At 42.4% G+C, this 15,573-nt stretch overlaps 2 protein-coding genes across 4 annotated transcripts in view; both read right to left on the reverse strand.

The window, feature by feature from the left end:
* Positions 1-9,655, reverse strand: part of TDRD7 (tudor domain containing 7) — a 53,712-nt gene extending 44,057 nt beyond the window's left edge. The window contains exons 1-3 of one of the 3 annotated variants that reach the window (XM_081152180.1): positions 9,459-9,624; positions 2,087-2,157; positions 918-1,130 (exon numbers count right to left, since the gene is read on the reverse strand). In XM_081152180.1, the coding sequence (XP_081008306.1) occupies positions 918-1,124 (207 nt within the window). In that variant the 5' untranslated portion in view covers positions 1,125-1,130; positions 2,087-2,157; positions 9,459-9,624. Of the gene's footprint in view, positions 1-917; positions 1,131-2,086; positions 2,158-5,425; positions 5,482-9,458 lie in introns of all 3 variants that reach the window. The other 2 variants (XM_081152179.1, XM_081152178.1) reach the window with 2 other exon arrangements.
* A 5,333-nt stretch (positions 9,656-14,988) lies between these two features.
* The window catches only part of CCDC180 (coiled-coil domain containing 180), a 46,050-nt gene continuing 45,465 nt past the window's right edge, over positions 14,989-15,573 (reverse strand). The window contains exon 39 of the mRNA XM_081151507.1: positions 14,989-15,171. Within this exon, the coding sequence (XP_081007633.1) occupies positions 15,043-15,171 (129 nt within the window). The 3' untranslated portion in view covers positions 14,989-15,042. The remainder of the gene's footprint in view (positions 15,172-15,573) is intronic.

Here is a 15,573-nt window from a genome sequence, read left to right on the forward strand (position 1 = left end):
CAATATAAAATTTACTTGCTACCAACAAATTGTCCATGTTATACACAAAATATTCTTCCAGAGAACATAAATATGAATATATAATATTATTCTAGAGAAACTAAAGGATTTGAACTTACGGAATAATATGATCATATTGGTGTGAAGGCAAGACCAGGCTATAGAGAGAAAGGCCTAACGTCAGGGAGTACGATAGGGAGGGCCCTGCAATAATCAAATGCTAAATGAATAATTAGGGATTGAACTAGGGTTCAGATAGTAGGAATAGACATGAGGTCAGATAATAAGAATTTAAAAGTGTCTGTTAGTTTGGTAGTCAGGAGGTCATTAGTGACCTGGGGAAACAGCTGTAGCAGGTTTATAATGGGTGGGTGTGACATTTAGGCAGTTAAGGTCTCCAGTACAGTTATTTTGTTTGGATGTTGAGACTGGTTTGGATGTTTAATTTTGTTGGACGTTTAATTTTGTTGGATGTTTAATTTTAAAATTTATTATTTAATATGGCTAAAATCTTATTTTTACAATAGAAGGAATTTTTACAATAATCAGAATCTAGGCTGTGTTTGGATGCTGTTCTATCACTACCAATCCCAAACCACTTAGTTAGCAGGAGTTTTTAATCCTTATCCAAAGATATTTTTTTAATTGGTTTTTAGAGAGAGGAAGGGAGTGAGGAGGGAGGGAGAGAGAAAAACATCAATGTGAGAGAGAAACATCGATTGGTTGCCTTCTGAAAGCTCTACAACTGGGGATCGAACCTGCAGCCTTTTGGTGTATGATACGACATTCCAGCCACCCAGCCAGGGCTTGGCTAGCACTTTTCATTTTGACTTTTATCACAGTTATGAGACTGAACGGGCCAGACAGGCAATTATGAATTGGTTCAACTTTTCTGACACGTACGATTACCTCCTTACCTCACCAGATCTACTGGTCTCTATCCTGACAACTGCTGGCACACTTCTCAGATAGGCCTCTAATGTAGGGTAGCCTAACTGCTTGAAGGGGATCCAGTCTCCAGTCAAGGATTTGTACTCTCCTTGGAGCCGAGGCAATGCTATTCCATTCTTATGAGACTGCAGAACAGCTCGTAGCATTTTTGAAACCAGATCTGCTTCTAGCATCTTCACCTACAAGAGCACAGTAGAAGATTACTGTGAGATGATTCATTCACCTGTGAATTCAAATAGATTTTCAGATTTTACACTTGTTAGATTATTCCATAAATTGTTACTGGATACTTTCTGTGCTATTATAATACAGGGCAATAACAGCGATGGTAGAGAAAAGCACAGAATATTATAAGAACACAGGAAGTCAGAAACGCACTGCAGGGAAGACATCAGGGAATGTTTCCCAGATGAAGGGAGGCCCAAAGGACAAGATAGAATCAGCCAGGCAAGGAGGAAAAGGGTGTGTGTGTGTGTGTGTGTGTGTGTGTGTGTGTGTGGTGGAGGGGGGTAGAGAATGGAAAAAGGTATCAGCCCCAAGTAAAGGGAACAGAAAGTGTAAAATCCAGAGTGATGAGAAAAGTTTATGGCTGGTTCTGAGAATTCCAGGTAGTTAAGTGGCTGGACATGACTGAACAAAGGCCCCAAGCTAAGGACTGAAAGATAGGGGTGGCAGAGGTGGGAAGAGACAGATCCAGAAAAGTCTATCATATTATGCCAATGTTTGCATTTTTGACTGAAGTAATGTGGGGCCTTGGAGGGATTTTAAATAGGGGGACAAAATGATTAGTTCTGCATTTTAGGAACATCACTATTCTGTAGCGGAGAAAATAAATAAGGAGGAGAAAGATTAATGACTTATAAGAATACTTAGAAATGTGGAGGACCCGAAAACAGGGCCTTGGGAACAAACAAAGTATCAGTTTTACAGGTAATTGGGAGGTAAAATCAACAGGAATTGATAAACTGGTTTTGATGAGGAGGGAAGTTCCAAGTTCCTGTCTCAGAAGCATGCTGCATAGTAATGACCCACACTGAGGTGAGGTAGAGGCAGGTTTGCAATAAAGGAAGAGAGTGAATTAATTTTGGACATAGGAGTTGGGATGCTCACAGGGCAGCCACACAGATATACTTACTAGGATCTTAAGTTAGAGGTCTGAGCTGGTTATAGATTGCTGGCCTTCAGCATATACATGGTATCTGGTGACTAGGGAATCAAAAACAAAATTAAGGATGGACTTTCCTGGAAGGCTGTCATTTAAAGAATGGGCAGAGGAAGAACCTACAAAAGGTTAAGAAAAGGGGACCAGAGAAATAGAAGTAGAAAAGGCAGTACAGTGTCATGTAAACAAAAAGAGGAAAGAACCAAGAAGAATGGTATGTTCAAAAGTGTTGTACGCAGCAGACAAGTCAAGTGCGAGAGAAAAAGCAAAGTGACTGCTGAATTTTGGAACCTGGGAATTCCATGAGGACCTTGGCTAAGAATTTTCATTGATCAGTAACAGGTATGTTTCAAAATTAACCACTCAAATTTTCTTTAGACTAATGGTAAATAGAATGGAGACTGATGCAGAGAATAACATTCAAGCAGCCAGGAAAAGTGAACTTAGCCCTTCACTAAGGGGAGGAGAGAGAGAAGCCATGGACAACTTGTTATATTTTCCTTCAACAGTGGTATGCAACAGAATTTTCTGTGACAATGAAAATGTTTTATGTCTGTGCAGTCCAGTATGGTAGCCAATAGCCAAATGAACTACTAAGCACTTGAAATGTGGCCAAGATAACTGAGGAACTGGATTTTAATTTAATTTAAATTAAATATAGCCATTAGATATTAGACAGCAGAGAATTAATTCTATTAATTTCCTCATTTAACTTTTTGAAAAAGGAGACAAAAATATCAGCTCAAGTGTGGGTCCTTTTAATTATAAATATGATACTCAAATGACAGCAAGGTTTAAATGGCAAATAACCTAAGTATTCCTCATGTACCTGCTCCACTAAACATTTTTTTTTCAAATTGTCACCACCAGCACCAACATTTAATTAATACTATAGACTAGGAAAGTCCTATACTAGGTATATATTCTTATTCTCTCTATAGATAAACAGACAGATACTAACATATGTAAGTATATACCTACATACATATTTATATATATATATAAATCTTCATTTAGATATAATTTACATACAATAAATTACTCATCTTATGCGTACATTTATTGAGTTTTGAAAAATATACACTCATGCCATCATCATAATTGAGATATAGACATTTCCATCACCAAAAAAGCTCCCTCATGTGGGGTGCATAATTATGTAAAAGTAAAATGCACAACAATAATAGCACAAAGAATGAGAGAGAGGAACTGGAAGTATACCACCAGAAGGTTCTTATACTATACATGAAATAGTATAATATTATTTGAAAGTGGAATGTGATAAAGATGTAAATTTTAAATGCTATGGCAACCACTAAAAATTTTTAAAGAGGTATAACTAATAAGCCAGTAGTAAAGATAAAATAGAATAAAAATTCAATCAAAGAGCAGGCTGAAGTAAAAAAAAATTAGGAAGGAAATAATAAAGATGAGAGCAAAAGGAAAACAGCAATAACAACAAAGAATAGATAGGGCAATTAGAAAACAGCTAGCAAAATGGTAGATTTAAAACCAATCATACCAATAATTACATTAAATGTAAATAACCAAAATATTCCAATTAAAAGTTACAGACTGGCAAAGAGGATATAAAAGCAAGACTTACCAAATACTACCTAAAAGAAACCTATTTTAAATATAAATACATAGGTTAACAGTAAAAAGATAGAAAAAGATATACCATGCTATAATACATGACTATATTTATATCAAAACAAGGAATACTGCCAGGGATTGAGAGACATTACATAATAATTAAGGAGTTAATTCATCAGGAAGACATAACAATTTTAAGTGAGACTGCACATAACATCAGAACTTCAAAACACATGAAGCAAAACCAATAGAGCTGAAAGAATAAATGGACAGATTTATAGTTATGGTTGGAGACTTAGCAACTGGTAGAGCCAGTAAACAAAAAACCAGTAAGGTATAGAAGAGCTGAACAACACTATCAACCAAACTAATCTAATTGATGTTTATAGAACATCACAATACACAGAATACACAGAACAATGACAGAATACACATTCTTTTCAAGAGCACATGGTACCTTCACCAAGATGGAATATATTCTGAAATTTAAAACAATCCTTGACCAATTTAGAATAACTGAAATTACACAAAACAAAACAAAATTGACCAGAACAAAATTAAATTAGGTATCAATAATATTGACATATGTATTGGCAAATTTACTACCATAAATTTACTACCAAATTTACTACCATACTTCTAAATAACCAAGGAGCAAAGAGGAAGGCTCCTCAAAAAACAGAAAATATATTTAAGTAAATGAAAACACAACATATATAAAAATTTACTGGTTGCAGTTAAAGTAGCATTTAGAGGGAAATTTACAGCATTATACAGTTAGTTATATGTTAGAAAAGAAGAAGGTCCCAAATCAGTGATCTAATCTACAACCTTGAGAACAAAAGAGAGCAAATTAAAACAAAAGTAAGTAGAAGGAAGGAAATAATAAAGGGGAGAGCAAAATAAATAATGATGAAAAAGACCTGTAGTGAAATAGAAAAAAGTAGAGAAAAAATAACAAAGCAAAACTAGTTTCTGAAAATATCAACAAAATTGATAAACTCCCAAGGCAGGTTAAAGACAAAGAAAAGAAAAAACACACACAGATTACCAATAATGGGGTTGGAAAGGGGGCTCTCAATTCATCAGGAAGATGTAATAATCCTACAGACATTTAAAAGAGAATATTATGCAAGCTCTGGTGGACCACAGATTAGGCCAGGTTGGGAGAAATACGGTTGGCCATTTCTGTTTTAGACCACAGGCTCTTGGGTCAAAATTCGTAAGGGTTTCTCTACACAATGAAGGGGCTTAAGGGAGCTGTTTCGGCTGAATAAGAATCCTAAACAGCAGAGTAAAGTGGAGGTGGGTCTGCAGAATTATTTAATCAGAGTATTTTTTATTTCAAAGACTGACCAAGCAAAGACCATAGTCAAGGAGGAAGAAACTGGCCACAACAGATCACAGCATATTGCATTTGGCTTTCACTTCCTTCCTCTCACTCTTTTCCCTCCTCCTTTCCTTGCCTCTCCTTCTGAATGACCAGCATTAAAAGTAGAATTATATGTGCTTACCGCAAAACTTAGTATTCAGTAGTTACTTAATTAAAAACATTTCCCTAGAAACATGGTGTGGATGGGAAACTACCTCTGAATATATTAAATGGCTAAGAGTGCAATGATATAAGCATTGGCATATTGGAGAAATTTTTAGTATGGCATTAAATTTTAAATATCAGAATTTTCCCAGATTTTCTTACTTCTCTCATTAACATACCTATGAACTGGCAAGCTTGGTAAGAAAGCCACTGGATCTCCTCCAAGATCTCTCACCTAAATAGTAGGCAAAAAGTTACTTACTACTTTGGCAAATGGTCATTCAGCAGAGATTCTCTGCCAGACTACAACCCCACAACTCCAGACCCTGCCTGGCTGAAGAAAGCAGTACAGGCTGGTGGATCTAACCTCAGCAAGGGGAAATGAGAGACACATGGGATTCTAGTGGGCATCTTCACACCATCTCCTCCAAACTCTTCAGTTTACAACTGAGGAATCTGAGACCTAGGGTAAATATTCCAGTTCTCACCTATTTTTATGGCCAGAGCCATAAGGACCCAGGTCTTCTGGTCCCAAACCTCGGACATCTTTTCAGACAGCTAGAGTAGAGTAGGCTTCCGAAAGTAAATCTGGCTTAGGGTGCACTGACAGCAACCCTGGGCTGTGCTCAGCAACCAGCCCTTAAAGTGGCATGAAGCAGGAATCTACCACATTCTGATAGGAGGATGTGGCATTCAAATCCAAAAGAATCACTACTGCAAAAACTCAGTGGTGGCAATTGACACTTTTTATCCTTTCATTCTGTCCCTTTTCTCTTTGCTACACAATTAACCATGAGTACCCCAAAGTGCTCACATGTACAAGAATTGGGGCAAGAGGTGGGGGGGGAGTGATGACAACCTTTAGAAAAGCAAGATTTAAACAATCCCAATAGCCTAAAATAATTCTCACATTCAAAACTATATTTTGGAAATTAACAGCTTTTCTTTTTCACACACCTAAAAATGGTCCTGAGAAAGTCTTGTTCTAAAGAACCTGGCTTTGGTGTCTTCTAGATACATGCCTTTACCAGTGACTGCTCTTCCCTGGCTCTGCCATTAGCATTTTATCTGCTTCCTGTTGCTCGAGTTTCCCCACTGCTGGTGCCCAAAGGCCTTTAGCCAAGTTGGTCAGGCTTTCACCTATGCTTTCTCTTCTGTAAGGCTCCCTAAGGTTCAAGTATTTCCAAATGTACTATTTGGCTCATCTTCCTCCTTGCATTTTCATGTCATAAATTTGAGTTGTAGAGTGACACTAAACCCCCAAAATAAGACTGAACAATTATTAGGGTCAACTGAAATCACCAAGCAATCTCTCTTACTTCTTTAGCCAGCTACTCAAAGTTCAGTATCTCCTCAGGACGTACACTTCTGGCAACTGGATGCCCTTATCCTTGAAGACACTGTTTTAACAATCCGGGCTCTACACTCCAGACTGTCCGTGCTGCAAAGATTTTAGACATTGACCCAAACCCTTCATCTTACAAAATAATACACTGAGCCTAAGAGAGGGAAGGCTTTTGCCTAAGACCCTTCCACATGATTCCTCATCTTGCAACAGTTTAATGTGTTATCTTTTCTCTCCAATTGTAGTCTACCTGTTACCACCTGAATCATTCATTTACCAACTCTTTTTAAAAGGAAAAATAGTAATTAATGGCTCAGATGGTGACATACTTCATAGAGTATCTTTAGGAAGCAGTTTTCCTTTTTATTATTGTAATTTCAAACACCAAATTATGCATGCATGACTACATACTATGAATATATAAGCAAGGGCTTTCCATAAATCTATACTGTATTTGTACTAGAGATGACAAACTAGTTTTTTAGGAGTGTAGGTCTTACTCCTATTTATGCTGTGACCTTGTGAGCAAGTCACTTCAGGTCTCTTTTTTCATATGGAAGGTAATAAGGAAGAAGGACAAGAACCATGATTCTTAACTTTCCTTGGAGTCCTTCAAGCTCTGAAATGAGGTCCAAAAGTCTAATGGGAACCATGGGTTTGTTTCTCCTGACAAAGCTGCATGGCTAAGATACTGAGTTCACTTTGGGGTCACGCCGGGTAACTTGTGCTATCAGAAGCTCTAATTGACAAATTACACATCTTCAGCTAAAAATGACAAAATAAATTACTTTTAAATAGCTTGTTTAAAGGACAAAACTGCTTTAAAAATTGGTCCAATGGGGAAATAATAAAAAGAAAGAAGCTTTTAAAAGCACAAAGTGGGAGTATGGGGAAGGGGGGGGGAGGGAGTACATTTTACATAAAGAAAGAAAAACCAATTCATACAAATATGAAATTAGATTTCACTCCACACACCAGGGCATTTCTGTCCTTCCCGCACTGATCTGCTGACCCTGAAAACGTCCAGAAGCAAAGCATTTACTCTATGTCAAATCTCAGTTCTTGAAAACAGCACTCGATCGAACACAGAGTAGACACTTAAGAGTTGGATTTTTAACCGTTTTTCCTTTACATTCAAATTAAGTCTCCAACTAGATTATATTGCACAGAGAACTTAAAGAGAGGTCCTCCGAGGAGTTTAAATCTCTTGGTACAAAATACAACAGTTCATTCAGCCACATCCAACCAGTACACTTAAAAGGGCATTAGCAGGGATTACATTTCATGTCCAGTCTACAGGGACTGAGATCCGAAAGCACCACCAATCGCTGCCTCACAGTCTCACTGTGTTTAACTAGCAAAGAGGGAGGCTGTGTGCCACCAAAGGGCACAGGAGATATGGGTTCTAATCCAGCTGGCCCCAGGAGCAAATCCCTGCACCTAGCACAGTACTTTGCATGTAATTGATGCTCAATGAACGTCAGTTGAGTGAAACTGCAAAAATCTCCATGTGCCACTTTATATTACACAGAGAATTTGAAGATGTGTCCCTGCTTTCAAGAAATTGAAATCTAATTATGTAAATTACGGGAAGTTTGGTGGCAAGGAGTTAATATTTCCTGACTAATATTATAAGCCAAAGAACTTACAGTAGTTATCTCACAAAAACCGTTCAGACTAAGTTAAATATTTCCATTTGATACATAAAAGACCAGGCTCAAAGAAAGTATGTAATCTGTTCAAGATCACAGTTAGTAAGAGGAGCAGCCCCGATTCCAATCCAGGTCTGCCACACTATTTGCAGTACGCAACACCTGCACATCAAGGCAGTCCATCAGGGCAGCCTGACATAAGTTGGGGACTTGGGTCTAAATTTCACTTTCTGTCATTAAGTCGTTATTTATCACTAGGCAGACAGACACTCTTCTGCAATTTTTCTACTTGCACAATTCGGGGGTGGGGGATAAGATGACGGCGATCAGCGGTTTGTTTTGTTTTGTTTCATAGGACAGTTAACAGAATCTTTTGGGGCCAGGACTTTTTTCTAATATAGGTATTTCCCTTTCCTGTTCAAATAATGGAAATTATCTGGGAATGATACCCTTGGTTATGAACGGAAATGTATTTAGACCCCTCAAGTGGATCAGAGCAGAAAAGTTGTGTGGGCTCCAAGCCTCCTCCCATGAAGCTGAGGCTGAGAGCCGGACCCTGCTGGATCTTGTGGAAAGTTAAGAGGCCAGTTCATTGATTCGTGTTTCCTTCTGAACTTGGAGCTCTGTTCCCACCCAGTGCTCACGGTTCGATCGAAAGGATCGTCTATGTCGCGTATTACCGTGAGCGGCCTGCACGGGCTGGTGCATAAAGAGAAGCCGTGCCTTTAAGGAACTTAAAGCCCCTGGTGTAAAATGCTGGAGTTCACACAGCCTGGGGCTCCGCTATCCCCGGGTCGGGCGGCCGGCTGCGGCTGCGGCCGCGGCCGGTCCCGCCGGTGCCAGGAACCACTTCCTGGTCAGCATCCCCGCCTCCCGTCCGCACCCCCGCCGCCCCGTTTCCCCCACCGCTCCGAGCTTCCCCGGCGGCAGGAGGGTCCGTCCGGCTCCCGGGGAACGTCCCGCCCGGGCCCGAGTGGCCGGGAGGAGTCCCGTCAGAGATTTAAAACACAGGGCTCTGGAACTCCAACTCCCCGGCGCCCGCCCGTTTCCGGGGGTCGGGGCCGCCGCACCCCCTGCGGCTGCAGCGCGGAGGCCCCTTCGAGTCCCGCCCGGGCCACTGTCCCGCGGGAGACACAGGTGCGCCGCGCCGGCCCCAAACCCCGTCCGCCTCCGCCCGGCACCTGTCGCGCCCTCAGCCGCAGGACCTGCGCTCACCTCGTTCCGGGGCCCCACGGCCGGTCCCCGCGCCTACGGACCCAGTTCCGCCGCCGTCTCCGCCAGGGCCGCAGCCGCGGCCACCGCCCACTTTCGGTTTCCTCGCAGCGCCCGAGCTGCCTCTGCGGCTCGGGAATCACCTCAGTCCCCCTCCCCGCCCGGCTCCACCCCGCCCCGCTCCGCCCCGCCCCGAGAGCCCAGCCTCGGCTGTGCGCACGCGCGGGCTCCCCGGCCGCGTCGGCCCACGCCGGCGTCCGCGCGTGGGAAGGGAAACCGACGCCGCCTAGCGGTTTCTGCGCGTGCCCACGCACGGGCCGAGGGCGAAGACGACTGCGCGGTGGGCTCAGGAGCGCCTCCTTATGGGCAGCGCAAGTACGGCGGGCCCGGGCCGGGACCCGCGGATCCCACCAGCGCGGCGCGCTCCTGCTCATCCCCTCGTCAGACGTTTCATTCAACTCCGGCTCATTTAGTTTTCATTCTGCTAGACAGCCCCCCTGTCCGCTCATTTCCTTCAGGGCTTTTTCATCACCCTTTCAAAGAGGGTGGCCACACTCTCAAAAACGTCAGGCTCCTTCCCTAATATTCCCTGGCTCCCAGCTGCTCTGCTTTCTCTCTCCTTAGCCCACTAAATGGGTTTTATTATCTTTTCATGTCTACTCTCCTCCTCCAGTTAAAGATCTAGAAGCACAGGGATCTTTGTTTTGTTCCCTAGTCTATTCCTAGAGCCTAGGATGGTGCCTGGCATCATAAGGGTGACATAAATATGTGTCACATTCATTCATTCATTCTAAAATTATGAACACCTAATATTTATTCACTTATTTCCTCTGCACATACATTCTATCAACATTTACTGGCATATTAGTTTATATTCCTTAAACCAACATGTGACCCAGCAATTCCATTCCCAGAGTTTACCCAAGAAAAATGAAAGCATATGTCCACCTACAGACCTGGACAAGAATATTCATAGCATCTTTCTTCTCCCCCAACCCCCTCCTCCTCTTCTTCTTCTTCTTTTAAATATATATTTATTATTTTCAGAGAGAGGAAGAGAGAGAGAGAGAAATAGAAACATGAATGATGAGCGAGTCGTCATTGATCGGCTGCCTCCTGCGCGCCCCCGACTGGGGATCAAGCCTGCAACCTGGGCACGTACCACAATCGAGCCACAATCTCCTGGATTCCTGGTTGATAGATGCTCAACCACTGAGCCACTCCGGGCCGGGCACATCTGTCGTCTTAATAGCCCAAAATGGAAACACACAAGTGTCCATCAGAGGGTGAATGGACAAACAGTATACATTGAACACCTGCTGTTAAATAACAAACTTTCATGGAGCGCCTACTATGTTAAGGTGCAAGCCTGTGCTTGAGGAGCTTTTGATTTGGTGGAAAGACCTAGTGGGCAATGAAAAGGTCGATTGGGAGTAGATCATGGAAGGCCTAATAGCCCATGCGCAGGAGCTGGGGCCTTTTCCCAAAGGCAATGGTGAACTGTTGAACACTGTTCTCTTTCATACTCCCACAACTGGTCCCTAAGTCTAGCCAGTGCCTCTCTCTGGAACTTCTTTCAGTCCCCTGCTGTATTTCATTCTGTTTCTGAGCCCTCTCCCTTCTCTCCCCTCCAATCTGCTTCAAACACTGCAGTGGATTGAATAGACCTAAAATACAACTAGACCCAATTTGGACTCTGCAGTGCTCATAACATCCTCTGGCTCCATCTTTAAGAGGAGAAAGATGTAAAAGCTGCTACCAGTTGAAAGAATGCCAGTTGGAGAAGGAAATTAGGAAAAACTGCAGAGTCTGATATACAAAATAAACGATAAAACCAAGTGAGTTGACCCCAAGTCTGAGATCCTTTATCCTCACAAAGGGGTTTCATGTTTGGACTGTCTTACAGATTAAGAAAAAAGATGCTCTGCAGCTAGTTTTTGTTGTTTGTTTTTTTAATCAGCTTTACTAATGAATACATATAATAAAAATTTAAATATAGTTTGATGAATTTTGACAAACGTATTCAATCCTGTGCCCACTGCCACAATCAAGATAAAGAATTATCATTCCAAAAAGTTGTGCCCCTTTACAATTCATTTCTTCCCCCCACCTCCACTCCTTAGCAACCACTGATCAGATTTCTGTCACTATAGCTTTGCCTTTTCTAGAAGGTCATGTAAATGGAATTATACAGCATGTAGTCTTTTATGTCTGGTTTCTTTCACATAATGCTTTTGAGAGTCACCCATGTTGTCCCATATATCAGGGACCTGTTCCTTTTTATTGCTGATTAGTACTCTGTCATATGCATGGGTATATCATATTTTTTTTATTCATTCATATTTGATAAACACTTATGTTGTTTCCTGGCTGGGGCTATGATGAATAAAGCTGCTGTAAACAATCACATGCAGATCTCTGTGTGGTCTCTGTTTTTCTTGCTAAAAGACTTGGGAATAGAATTCATTGCTGGTTATAGAGTAGGTGCATGCCTAACTTTATAAGAACTGTCAAGCTGCTTTCTAAAGTGGCTGCCCCATTTTGGAGTCCCCTCCCACACATTCCCGCAATGTATGAGGGGTCCAGTAGTTCCAGGCCCTCTTAGTACTTAGTTTGTCAGTCTTTGTCATTTTAGCCATTCCAGTAGCTATATAGAGTATCACATTGAGGTTTGAATTTGCATGTTCCCATGACTAATGATACTGAGCATCTTTTCATGTTTATTGGCCCTTCATAGATGTTTTTGGGTCAAGTGTCCATTCTAGATAGATTTTTGACTAAGACATAGGAGACAGTTCTCAGAAGTCCCTGGGTAGCTGACATAGCAAGAACAGGTTAGGAAGTTGTGTTTATTTTCTTTGGGAATGGTCCAAGGCCCAGGGAGTTCAAGAATTAACCCCATGCCCTGGACATAATTGGATTTCAGGGGAATTAAGGGACATCCAAGATGATGCATTTTGGTTACTCTTTAAGCACAATGGTTCTTACCTTTTGGCTAGGAAGGAGGTCAGAATATGTGAAACACAGATACACATAGATACAAAATTGGGCATATGATTTCAGAGAAGGTTTTGCACTCCCTTTCCATGACAACTTCCCTTGAAGTGCAAATCAAGGCCCAGGTGTGAGGAAGGAAGATGGATTTGTTGCCAGCTTATCCTGGGCTGAGAAAGGTGGAAATATTTCAAGTGAGAAACCTCCATCTAAAGCTCTTCATGCATTTTTGCCCACACCCAGGTAGTCTGTTTATTTTGAGAGAGCCACATTGGACACAAATACCAAAATACCTGTACAAGGAAGACAAACCAAAATAATTGGTTGAGTTGAATTTCTGACCCTCTCTTCTCTTAGTTCAGCAAGCACTATTTACAATGCAAGGGAGACAGCAACCATGTTCCAAGAACCTATCTCACACTTTGTTTTTATCTCACTTGATGGATTTTTTGGGGGGTGTTTGCAATACAGCCCAAGAAAGAGACACTCATCCTCCTTCTCAGAGCCTCCTGGACTTTGCAGCTGCCACAGGCATCTTTACCAATGTCTCTTCCACCCTCCAAATTTTAGAGAGGCAATTTGAGAGGCCTCTGGTTGCCCTCAGCTCACTTCCCATCTGAACTCATCTGTTTCTTCTATGTGCTGTCTTCAAAAAGGAAACCAAAGTCCAAACTCTCATTTCTATCACCATGTGTACCACCAGATGAACCTCAGGGACTTGGTTGCAGCATTATTCAGTGTCTTGAGTAACTCCTTTCCTGGGGAACCTTCCCTGATGTGCCCACCTGAAAGTGATTCGTCCTCGAGCTGAGTTCCTACAGCGCCTGACTTGTTCCTCAAACATGTCTACAGTGGAGAATGTAGGAGGTGAGTCCATGCCTCACCTCCCTTGTGAACAACTTGAAAAGAGTTTAGATTTTATTCATCTTTTTTTCCTCTGAGCTATTTAGTTGTAAATAGCTTTAGCAATACTAATCTTAGCTCCTTTTTGAAGCTAAATAACAACATGTTCAAAGTTGTACATGTGGACGAAACCCAGCCTCACTGGTACTTGTTGCTTACACAAGGTCAGGAAAAGCAGATCCATGACAAAAGGGATCTTTGGACAGATCTACTGTTGGTTAATTGTTAACACCACGATCACTCCTTTTCCCATCAGCTATTGCCTCACAAACAAATGCAGAGAAATTTCTAGACAATTGTGTTTGTTTTAACTGAGTATGGAGAAAAACAAAACAACAAAAGGGAGAGATTGCCAGAGCCCTGCTCAAATCCAGGCTGTGGTTCAGGTAAGGCTGTGCTGATCAAGCAAAACTCCCTAATCTGCCCACAAAGGCCTCCAAGCTGAGTCAGCTGAAAGGGGCTAATCCCCAGGAGAGACTGATTCCTAAAGCTATGGAGGCCACACAGCCGCACAACACTAGAAAACGGCATAACGGAAGCTTAAAGTGGCATTGTGTAGGGAGAGGACATAGAAGCGCAGGGGAAGGTCTTGGCTGTCCTGTGGACTGCCTCTGTCCCCTCTCGAGCTGCTGGGTCATTTAGACAGCTCAGCCTTGGACAAGGCCCAGATATTAGGCTGATTCCAAGGATGTGGATGCTGAGTTGTCAGCTGGTGAAGGGCCCAGTTGTGCGGTAGGGAATGGAGGTGGGGTAACTAATACTTTAAAGCAAGGCAACCAACTACAATATTACCGATTCTGTAACAGTCAATCAAACAGCTGGCACAAAATTTATACTGCAGTACATGCTGGGCTGAGGAAAGAAAAGGCGGTGGGAGGAAACCACATCAGGTATATAGGAGCCTACCTCATGAGTCATTAAAAGAGAAACAGCATGTGAAAATGTAAACTGATGCAAAGTCAAAATGCCAAACATGTAAAAGAAACAGGAGTCTACGGCATCGAGAAAGGAATGTGTGCAGCCTGTCCAAGTGCATAGAAAGCTAGAGACAAATGAGACCTGGCATGGTTGGGCTACTTAACAATCGAAAAGAGGACATCAACAAGGAAGACAGCAGGATGGAGCTTTCCAGAGAGAATGATCTGAGTCCCAGGGGCTTAGAGAGCCCTTAGGAAAATTAAGGAGGCCTAGAAGGTTTTCTCCAAAATGCAGTCACTTGGTCAGGCACGTTGCCAGGCAGATACCCAGACAACACTGGATTAATTCTTTGTTGGTCCTAGGAATCAGTGCATGGCTGCAATTATAACTCATGTTTTTTAAAATGTAAAATATACTCTTTTCCAGAAGACTTAATTATTTCATTTTCCAAGAGGAAGCACCAAGCATGACTTTTGGAAGGTATTTCCTTTGGAATACTGGTCTCTATTTTAAGTGACCATCCCTGCCAATCATGTGGAACTCCTCCTTTCAGCTCAGTCTTCCTCATTGGAACTGATGTCCATGTGGGCAGGGATCACATCGCGTCCTGGTCACTGATGAAGCTACAGTGCTGAGCACAAAGCAGGGATGGATGGATGGATGGATGGGCAGATGGATAAATGGATGGATAGATGGACACACAGATAGACGGAGAGATCGAAAAGGAGTCCATAAAAAAGGAGCCTTTATTTGGGGTGAGTTGAGGGTGTTACTAGTACAGGCCCTTGATGGTATTCACGGAGTTATTCCAGCTGTCCTTCCAGCGCTGGGCCTCCTTCACCTGTGCTGTGTTGTCTCTCTGGATCTTCTTCAACTCCTCTTCAAACAATGCTAAATATTTCTAGGAGCAAGGCAGCAGGAGGAAGCCACGTGAGAAGAGACATCTGGACTCTGCCCTAGAGGAACACTGCACATGCTGGCAGGTAGCTTTCACCCACCCCAGGCACTGGCAAGAGTTCCACAAGTCATTTCTCATGTATCTGCCCAACAATCAGTCAGGCAAGTCTGATTGTTTTCCTTGTTTTATAGGTGAGGAAACTGAGGCTCAGTCTGAACCTTGCCTGGGGTCACCCAACTAGAAAGAGACTAAGCAGGGGCTAGGACCCCCGTCTACTAGACCACGGACTCCACAGTTCTTCCTAACTGCTGCCCCGCACTGTGGCTCCCTGGAGCTTAGGAGTCCTGGCTTCCTCGGGGGGCTGAGCCCTCCAGGCTTCAAGCCCTCACTGGACTCAGCAGGCAG

The sequence above is a fragment of the Miniopterus schreibersii genome (assembly GCF_964146895.1).
Source record: "Miniopterus schreibersii genome assembly, chromosome: 11".
NCBI classification, from domain to species: Eukaryota; Metazoa; Chordata; class Mammalia; order Chiroptera; family Miniopteridae; genus Miniopterus; species Miniopterus schreibersii.